The 10,685-nt window shown below is 33.8% G+C and overlaps 2 protein-coding genes across 3 annotated transcripts; both read left to right on the plus strand.

The window, feature by feature from the left end:
• Window positions 1-357: 357 nt before the first annotated feature.
• LOC25488042 (uncharacterized) lies at window positions 358-2,856 on the plus strand. 2 transcript variants are annotated; one of them, XM_013607697.3, is made up of 2 exons: window positions 358-703; window positions 2,382-2,856. In XM_013607697.3, the coding sequence occupies exon 1, from the start codon at window positions 412-414 to the stop codon at window positions 679-681; it is 270 nt and encodes an 89-aa protein (XP_013463151.1). In that variant the 5' UTR covers window positions 358-411; the 3' UTR covers window positions 682-703; window positions 2,382-2,856. The 2 variants fall into 2 exon arrangements, with proteins under 2 accessions (XP_013463151.1, XP_039686370.1); XM_039830436.1 differs by having other exon boundaries at window positions 358-699; window positions 2,381-2,856.
• Window positions 2,857-8,785: 5,929 nt separating this feature from the next.
• On the plus strand, window positions 8,786-9,467 carry LOC112419347 (uncharacterized). Its single transcript, XM_024776940.2, has one exon. It carries the CDS (start codon window positions 8,865-8,867, stop codon window positions 9,465-9,467), a length of 603 nt encoding a protein of 200 aa, XP_024632708.1. The 5' UTR covers window positions 8,786-8,864.
• Window positions 9,468-10,685: the final 1,218 nt, after the last annotated feature.

The raw sequence follows: 10,685 nt of genomic DNA on the forward strand, positions 1-10,685 counted from the left end.
TAGGTAGAATTCAATTTTTAAAACATTACTTTTGGATGATAAAATAATAAACGTCAAACTATATAAACCATTTAACTTTTTTTTCAAAAGTTTTTTTGAATATCATACACATAAATGACCGTAATTTCTTTAGAAAACAATATATCAAAATTAAACTTTTAAGTGTAGACCCAATTTAATTTCTTTCAATTTTTAATATATAATTTCTATTTGTGAATTTTTTTTTTTTATTTGATCAAATTCCGACACTGCATATAATATGTCAATATCCATATCAACTCAATTACGATATCATAAAACATATTTTCCCTTTATTATTTAAGTTTATTTTTTGTCGGAAAATAAATTGGGGCGAAAAAAAAAAAATTGTGAGAAAAATTGGGTATTCACAGGAACGTAACAATAGATGTGATGTCAACTAAGGAAGAAGAAAAATGCGATGAGCTACATCGAGCATTATTAGAGTGCCACCGTCGTATACCGCCAGGTCTCGGTCGTAACTCCGCCTGTCGTCACCTCAACCACGCCTTCGCCGTCTGCCTTGTCTCTCTCGCCTGCCCTGAACAATCTGAGGCGGTGCGTACTCTCTGCTCCAGCGCCGGTACCGCTCTCAAACGCCGGCAATGTCAACAGGCTCAGATTTCTCTCTCCCTCTGCCTCGATTCTCATTCAGAACCCTAACCTTTGCTTATATCTTCTTCTGGTTGGTAATTCTCACTCTACTATTTCAATTTTCATGCATGCCTAATGTTTGATGAATTTAAAAATTTGATATTTTTTAATAACTATGTAATTGTATTAAATAATAGCTGAAGTATATAAAATCCGTCAATTTAGACCTTATTGTAAAGATATATTATAGACTAAATTGACGCATTATAGTTTGGACTTTGGGTCTAAATTGACGGATTTCATACAATTTATGAATTAGTAATCACATTTTTTGAGTTTAGACTAAATTGGAGAGAAACTTATATAATTAGGGACTAAATCGATGGTTGTAACTTGTAAGTAGGGATGATAATAGGTTGGCCCGAGTTAGGCTTTGTAAGGTTTAAGCATGACTATTTAAAATTTTGAAGGCATAATCCTAGCATGTAGCTTGTATGACTTATACTGAATCTGACATTTTGAAATTTTGATATGACCTATTATCCTATTTAAAAGCATATTTAGGATAAATGTAATTCAATAAGTAATTTGATCTATGTTTAAAATAGACTATTGAGATTAAACTCCCCTTTTCAATTTAACATATATATCAGACAATTTGACTATACCTGATATCATATCGTATTTGTGGATGATGATGCTATAGTGCTGGAAAATGATCTAGCTTTCCTGTCAAATTAAACTGGTGAAATATGCTGTTTTTCCTGAAATTTTTGTAACGGCAGTAGGACAACTTTTCTCTAGATTAATGCTTTAGGAGGACGGTTGGGAGTTCAAGGATAGAGGTTAACTTTATCACTAATTGATCTGCCAGCTAGGCCTTGGCAAAAAATCTTTTTACACAATCACATGTCTTATAGTAGTTGCTACTTGCTATTTACATATGGTAAATTAAACTTTCTGTCATCGACCAAGTATAGTTTTTAAAGTTTTGGAATACGAGGTGCACACAAAAAAAAAAGGTTTGTGGTAGCAGGTTAGGCATTGAATACTATCAATACAAAACTATGATTGATGTTCTTGCTAAGAACCTTAGGGATACCTTGGTAACAATGCACCATGGCCAAGGTTCGAGATGGTTTGTGTGGATTTCGGGACGTAGGTTAATTGCTGAATAAATAGTGTATTTAAAGAGGTAGAATTGCAATTTAGCTAGGCAAACACCCCACGACGCAGCCAACGTCAAGGCCAAGTTGGTAGTAGTCATGGTTGGGTTATGACCGAGTTGGTAGCTATGTCGGCTGAGTACGTGGCCGAGATAAGAGATATTTCATGGGTATTGTTTGGTATGAGCTAAGTAGATATCTCACAAACATACCAGCACGATTGACGCCACTAGAGGTGTTTGTGTGGGTGCTATTGTAGGCTACTTTCAACACAAAACACTTGATGTAATTGAATGTCATATTGTTAGTCCATGCTTGTTATAATATCTTGAGCCTTTGACATTTTATTGGTTAAATGAAACTTCCTTTTACCTTGACAAAAATGAGTGTATATTGTGACAACAAGAACATACAATTGAGTCTCTTCAAATGCAACTAATCAAGCTAATATGTTTCAAATGAGTTGTGCTTGTTGTTTATAAATTAGCATGAGGCACCTCAATACTAAATTGAAGTCAATATTTAAATGGCTTATGCTTGTTTTTGCCAAGGACTTGAGAACTCGCTCATATCTCAGTTCATGTTGTTCTTCTTTTGTGGCAGGATCCATCAAAGCTAAACAGAAATTCAGCAAAAAAATAGTGTGGTCATGCTTTAGAAGGTTTACTTCAACATGAGAACTGTTGTCCCTATTAAGCCATGCCAAGATGAGAACTATTGTCTCCTTTACTGTCTGTTGGTGATCCACTCTAGTTTTTGGCTCATTTTTTTGCCAATGACCTTGAGAGCTATGGGTACACCAAAATATAGATTCCAGCACCCTTCATCTGCCGTAGGTACGATAAAAGCTTACAGAGTATATACATCACATTATCTCCATTCAAAGCATGTGGTAGCCTGACATGTATTATCTGTAGAGGAATTATAATTTTTAATTTTGTAAAATACAAAATGTCAGCAGTATTTGTAACCCTGACTCAGGTTTATAATGCTAGGATATGTAACTTGTAGTAATATTTGTAATAAAAAAAAACGGTACTTCTGGGTGGAAATGTATCATTGCTGTGTTGTGTTGAGAGTCCGTGTCCGTGCGCAATCTCGCGCCCGCCCACCCGCACCCTCTCAGACTCTCAGGTTCAGCCTGTGTAATTTTGTTTTATTGTTTGTGATTGTACCGGTAGGTGAATGAATACATAATGATAGAAAATAAAGCTATAATTTTGTAATCCTTTATATGAATTAAATAAGTATGAAATAATTATTTCAAATAATAAAATCAGTATGAAAGTATTATCTAGTTACTACTAGTAGTAGTTTAATATTGCTAATGAATAATGCTTAATTCAAGTTTTGTACTATGCTCATTTTCCCTGAGCTACATCTATGAAAATGAATGAATGCACAATCAAACTCAAAGGACTTAGAGAAGGAATGGATTAATTACACCAACAAACTTTCAACAACCCCATAGATATCCAACTCTCATTGAATTGAAGTTCAGGTACGACTTTCATTGGAAATAGTAATGCATTCAATGCAGGTGGTAGGGTCAACAATAACAGGGCAAGTATTTTCATAGTTTTGACTAAATAGGGTAGACTGGTAGTTGAAGAAATATTGTCTAATTGATGGGAACATCAATGACCTATGCTAACTCTTCATCCATAAATACAACCACCAACATTTCTGTTTTCTCACACAATAAATTACATTTTCAAGTATCCATTTTCCCCACTTCATTTTGCATATCTAACTAAGGATCATGTATGCCCTCACATCATCCTTGTTGCTACCAAACTTCATCCTGTAGTTGTCTTTGTCATAACGTTCATATAATTTCACATTATCATGCTCTATACTAGTAGAGAGAGATCTCCTTGATTTCTGTCATGAATTCCTTGACCCCTTGTTTTTATAGCTATGTGGTGAAGGGGTTCTTGACAGATATTCATAAGAATCTAGTGAAGTTGTATGGATGTGTGACAAAGAGAACCACATGATTTTGTTTCAGTTCGGTCTCTCTCTCTCTCTCTCTCTCTCTCTCTCTCTCTCTCTCTCTCTCTCTCTCTCTCTCTCTCTCTCTCTCTCTCTCTCTCTCTCTCTCTCTCTCTCTCTCTCTCTCTCTCTCTCTCTCTCTCTCTCTCTCTCTCTCTCTCTCTCTCTCTCTCTCTCTCTCTCTCTCTCTCTCTCTCTCTCTCTCTCTCTCTCTCTCTCTCTCTCTCTCTCTCTCTCTCTCTCTCTCTCTCTCTCTCTCTCTCTCTCTCTCTCTCTCATAAGACCTCTTGTTCTTTCTCTACTTTAACTTGTTTGTTTTGTGCATTGTTTTTTCTATTATTATATTTAGTCTGAATATATGCAAAAGCATCAACATAGACATATACATGTTCCTGATCTTGTGATATTTCTTGGTAGAATCTAGAGATGGTTGAATAAGGTTCTTAATAATTGATATTTTTGTTGCAAAAATCTGGTTTTACTTTATGATAAACGATCAGTTAGACCACTATGTTGTACAGAAAGTGTTGGAAACTTGTGATGACATTTGGTTCAGGTCGAAACATTAACTTTTTGGTTATGTTTTTAGCAAACTGCTGTATATGTTCATCTTGGTTTGGTTTTTCTACCAAAGGAGTCCTATTCTCAATGTAGTTGATTTATATATATCTTGTGACAAACCTATGAAACCTTTCAAGTGGTCTTACAATAACAAGTTGTTTTACTAAGGCTTTGCATAATTACATTCTAATTATGATGATGTACTTTCAGATTAAGCTATAGTTAACTTTGAAGCTAAGTATGATATGGCTTATAATAACATGTTTTACTGAGGCTTGATAGTTTAAGGTCTAATACTTGTAAAAAAACATAGTTAAGGACCAATAGGATTTGACTATGTAAATCACAATTAGTTTATTACTAAGTGAGTGTTTGAAAATTGGTTCTGATAAATGTGTCAAATGGTGTGACATCTTAATTTTTTTTGGTCATATTTGTACTGTATTTTGGACATTTGATTTTTCTATTTTTTTGTCATACCAACCACCCGAACCTTGTACCCTACCGCGAAACAAACTACTGACCACAATGGCCCCAAGCGACAAAATACAATCATAGAAAACCTAAATGCAGAGTTAATTAACAATGATCTCTTTAACACTATGGACTAGCTCTACCAACCAAATGGAAAATCTCGCTCAATTCGAAGAGATTGTGCAAAATAGGGTAGCTGTGGATGCTGATGAAACCAAAGTACGTGACCAAGGGCAGCACAGGGCAGTGGAAGAACCTGAATTTTTTTTTTCTGACCCTTTTGGTCAAAAAAATTTCAGGCCTGACCCCCTTTGAATTTTTTTTCTACAAAATGACTCATTTTTGGTTTTTTTTTTGTCCTTTAGCGCGTTCCCGCCATCTGAAACGGCGGGACTGGCCGCCGGTCTGACAACTGTCGCGTCATGACGGCAGCTGCATTTTTTTTGTTCCCGCCATTTGAAGTGGCAGGACTAATTTTTTAATTTTTTTTTCGTTTTTTGTTTTTTACATTAAATAATGATGATATATTTAATGATAAATAATAATAATGATAAATATTTAATACAAAAACTACTTTCTCCGCGGAAACCAATTACGCCAATGTAAACTATGACCTCCCGTAGCATATAATTTATCTTTTTTATTCCGTACGGGTCGTTGGTTTTGCTCCTGCTCTTCCTCGTACTCTTCCTGTTCCACATTCTCGTCAAGAATTTCAACATCATCATTAGTTTCCATAGCAAGAGGATGTGGAACAGGAAGAGCAGGAGCAAAACCAACGACCCGTACGGAATAAAAACGATAAATTATGTGCTACGGGAGGTCATAGTTTACATTGGCGTAATTGGTTTCCGCGGAGAAAGTAGTTTTTGTATTAAATATTTATCATTATTATTATTTATCATTAAATATATCATCATTATTTAATGTAAAAAAGAAAAAACGAAAAAATTTTTTTTAAAAATTAGTCCCGCCACTTCAAATGACGGGAACGACAAAAAAAAATTAAAAAAAAAATGCAGCTGCCGTCATGACGCGACGGCTGTCAGACCGGCGGCCAGTCCCACCGTTTCAGATGGCGGGAACGCGCTAAAGGACAAAAAAAAAACCAAAAGTGGATCATTTTGGAAAAATAATTTCAAAGGGGGTCAGACCTAAAATTTTTTTGGCCAAAAGGGTCAAAAAAAAAAAATTCGCACAACCTTTCACAATGTTATAGATAAATTTAAATTGGAAAAACTGGGGAGGGAAGAAAAAGTAGTAACTAGGTGATTCATATTAATTGCAATTTAAATAAATTTTATTTCATTTATTTATTTATTTTATTTCATAATATTGTTTAAAATAAAAAATGAAAAAAATGTAACGCCATTTCATTTGCGTGAATAAAAAAAGTAGAAAAAAATACAATGTCACTGCAAGTTTGAAAAAAATAATAAACAATTGTTTGTTATGAGAGGAAAATAACACATTAAATTTATTTGAAAGAGAAATTTTATGCAAAAAAATAAAAATTTATTGGTGGATTAAACGAGGGTATAATAGAAAAAAGGTACAAAAATCCACTTTCTTAATTTGATGTTACTTTTCTAAAACGACACTTAAAAAGAACGGATGAAGTATTTAACATCTCTCCTCAAACTTACAATGCACTAACATAAAACATTGAGAGTTTTTCTAACAATAAATCAAACCAAACAAAATAACACCATAGCCAAAAACAAAAGGAAACAACAAATAAAAAAGGAATTATCAAGAACCAATCTAATCCAAATCAAACCAAACCAAATCGAACCAAACTAAACCAAACCAAATCAAGTGAACAAATCCAAACCAAATCAATTTGAATCAAACAATACCAAGCTAAACCGAATACCAAACCAAATCAATCATAGCAAAAAAAAAAAAAAAAAATCAAACTGAATCAAACCAACTGAAATCAAACAACTTGTGGAGCAAGATAAAGATCATGAAGAAATCAAATAGAAGAACCGAGAGAACAAAAGGAAAAATGGAACATAATGTGTCTGTGATATATCCCATTAGCCTCCCGGAATGTAGGTCTTGACATATTAGAAGGGTTCAAACCTTTAACAAAAGTAATTGGGTCCATAGTCTACAATTGATTTAATTAGTTTCTCAACGTTCTAACAAAAATTGCTAAGTTCAATGTCTTGGTACTAACCCGCTTCTTCGGTCACAATCCTCTAATGTTCTAGATTAGTCTGTAACCATCGAAGGTTTGACTGTGGGTTAAAACTATTGTCACAAAGGCGGTAATAAATTTGTAAAATTATTAGAGATTAAATGGTTAAAGTTAGATCAATCCCCAAAGCTAGGGTTAATAGTCATTAAGACTTCATTTTATGAACATTCGTAAACGCATAAAAAACATTAATAACAAATGTTAACCAAATAAAACCAAGTCGATAAATTCCATTAAAAGGTAACTCAACAAATTACACGGTTGAAATATACACAAAGAAGGTCATCTACATGAACTAACCTAAAAAAAATAGCTACTCATGATAAATAAACATAAACAAACGAATATGTAAAGAAATACATGAATACAGGATCACCATGTGATGAATATTTGCCTCCAGGATGTTTTCAGCATATCTTAGACTTCTAAAACCACGATTTCGCTATGTTCCAATCGTTAGAGTCATTTTCCAATGAGGTAGGGTTTTTCTATTTATAGGCGAGCGTTTCAAACTTTCTGGAACAGTGTGCAACCGACATGCTCAACCTTGTGTGCATCGCACATGATGTAGTAACTAGTAACTATACACTTTAGATTTATCCAAACCTGTGCAACATACAACTTACTGCACACATCACAAATCTACCGGTAGCTGACCACTTTTGAATCCTTCTTAGATGCGCGACATGCAACTCATAGCACTATGCATGTTGGACCTTTTGCTTTTCTTAGTACTTTGCCCTATTTATCCTCATCGAAAGTTCCGTAATGACTATACCCCAAAAAATCACTAGATTAATCTTGTAAAAAGTATAGCACAACTATAAAGTTATCAGGTTTATGTGGTTTAACACGATTCAAAGCCTTGTATGCATAATTGTTCTTCCATGCTCATCCATTGATTTATTTGCAAAAACTCAACTAAAACATACTTAAACTTGTTACAATGATCCTGAAACGACTTCTAATTAATGCTAAAATCACTATATGACAGTCATCAATAACTTCAATATGATTAATTTTCTCCATTGAGTTAAACACGAACAGATTGGTGTAAATCATCCTTATCACTAGCCAATACAAAGAAGTTGTGATAGAACCAAAATATTATAACAAAGCAAACTACAAAATCATTATGTTACCGAAGAATATGTTATCGAAATCAAATACATCAATGCATCCAGAATCAACCTTGCTCTTTGATCAATAAGAACAACCATTCACACAAAATCAAATATGTTTCGAATGCATCCTTTTATTAACCAATAAGAACGATCAAGGAGGTATCAAACAAAACAAATTAATTGATTCCAATCCATCAAATTAGAGATGATTACCTCAAAACTCAATTGAAGTGCAACTGATCAATAATTCTAAGGAAATCACAATAGCTTCATATTGCATAAAAATAAAAAAAGATCTATGTTCAAACCCATTAAATCCCAAAATGAATTGTTGTATTATCTTGATTGAAGTTTAGATAAAAATAAGCTGAGGTATATTCATTTATGTGAGCTTCTACTGAATATTATTAAGATTAGGATAAGTATTTTTTTAAGGATAAAGATTAAGATAAACTTTAAAATATAGTTAAATAGTTTCGATATATATAAAAATTAAAAAGTGAAATAGACATTGTTTGTACATCATAACAAATAATAACAAATTATGAGTTTGTTACACATAACAACCCTTAATTTTCTCAAGTCTTTGCCCATATATAAGGAATTACTTAGGGCTTAGGAACTCATAACTCATCTCAATCATAAAACAAGTTTTTGAGCAAAAAAGAGCATCGTTGGTTCAATTCAGAGAGAGCATTCTCTATCGATATTTTTCCAGAAAAAAACATGGCTACCGTCAACAACCACCAGCACAACTCCGATCACAGCACATACACCGTCAACATGCACGGAAGCAAGATAACCGTGACTGTTACAGCCTTCGCCTCCATAGTGGAAAACTGGATCAAAACAACATTCATCTTCGAGCGCGAAGACTACGAATGGCGGTCACTCCTCACCGGCATCGCAGTCGATCCTAGGGCAGACACTTTGCAACTCTGCACCGGTAACCGGTGCCTTATATTCCAACTAGGTCATGCAGATTCCATACCGCAAAACCTCCGTGATTTCCTTCTGAATCGGCACTGCGGATTCATTAGGTTTAAGAACCCCATGCTACGAAACATGCTTAAGTCATCGAAGCACTGTTTGGAGATTCATAGAGATCCTTTAGATCTCTCGTTCTACAGAGAAGAGTACGATCATGATTCAGTGGAAGAGATTATTTATAAAAGCCTTGGATTGAAAGTGGAGCTTAGAGAAGAGATTAGAATGAGTAATTGGAGTGAAGAGTGTCTTAGTGATGATCAACTTGCTTATGCTTGTGTTCAAACTCATTGCGCTTATCTTATGGGGTACAAGTTGCACTCATGGGTGTTATGCATCTAAACTACTCTTCTTATTTACTCTTTTTTTATTTATTTAAAGTTTTACCTTAATATGTTCTTTGATTCATATTTGAACTCGCTGCACTTATTGGTTTATCAACACTAGCTAGCTAAGCTAGGTAGGGGATCATTATATTTTCATTTGTTTTTGTTTAAAGAATTATATCACTATTTTAATTTGGCTTATACGTGGCCTACCATTGATTTACTTTTTTTGAATTAGTTGGACGACTGGTGCTTGGTATAAACTTAGGTTAGGCATTATATCACCAACACCGTTAGTTAATTAATCGTGGAAAATATATAGGTGTTTGTTATACCTTTAACTCTTTCGTTCTTTTAACTAAAACCACTTTAGCTATATAGCCTTTTGATGTTTGTGACCACATATATTTTTCCATTAAATACTTTTGGTAAGATTATAGATCATCAGTCATGACTAAAGTATATTTTTCCATTAAATACTTTTGGACCCGTGCGATGCACGGGAAGTTGATTATCTTATTGACAAATAAATGTGGTAGATGATCATGAAATGGATAATAGTTGTTGTTGAGCATGAGTTAATGCTTCCAAAAGATGACGATAACAACAACAATCAAACATTATCCCATTAAGTGGGTTTGACTACACGGATTGAAGTAAGTCATATTGTTCTATCATAAACCATATTTAAATTCAACTTCTTAATCTATAAACTTTTTTCTGATAGTTTCTCTTATAGTTCTTCTAGGTCTTCCTATACCTCTTGAAATATGACTATCCTCTATTTGATCTACTCTTCTTACTATAATATCTACATGTTTTCTCTATACATGTCCAAACCACCTAAACTATTTTCCACAATATTTATACTATAGGTGCTACCCCAACTATCCCTACAATGTTGCCATTTCTAATCTTATCCCATCTAATATCACCACACATCCAACACAACATCCCCATCTCCACACACTTACTTTATTCTCTTGTTGGTTCTTAACCGCCAATACTTTGTTCCATAAAACATCTTTGTACCGGCAATTGTCTGGTATTTTTTCATTTAAACTTAAACGGTACGTTTGTATAACAAAAAACACATGAGGCTCTTCTACATTTCAACAATCCAACTTGAATACAATGCATTACATCTGATTTTTTTTTTTTGAAGGAATTACATCTGATTTTATTTCTCCATTATTTTGTACTATGAACCCAAGTATTTTTTTGTTGAATGAAT

The sequence above is a fragment of the Medicago truncatula genome, chromosome 2, assembly GCF_003473485.1.
Source record: "Medicago truncatula cultivar Jemalong A17 chromosome 2, MtrunA17r5.0-ANR, whole genome shotgun sequence".
Lineage (NCBI taxonomy): Eukaryota > Viridiplantae > Streptophyta > Magnoliopsida > Fabales > Fabaceae > Medicago > Medicago truncatula.

Bases quoted from the DNA above. Each gene is read 5' to 3' on its own strand.
- LOC25488042 (XM_013607697.3), top strand. From the start codon at position 412: ATGTCAACTAAGGAAGAAGAAAAATGCGATGAGCTACATCGAGCATTA.
- LOC112419347 (XM_024776940.2), top strand. From the start codon at position 8,865: ATGGCTACCGTCAACAACCACCAGCACAACTCCGATCACAGCACATAC.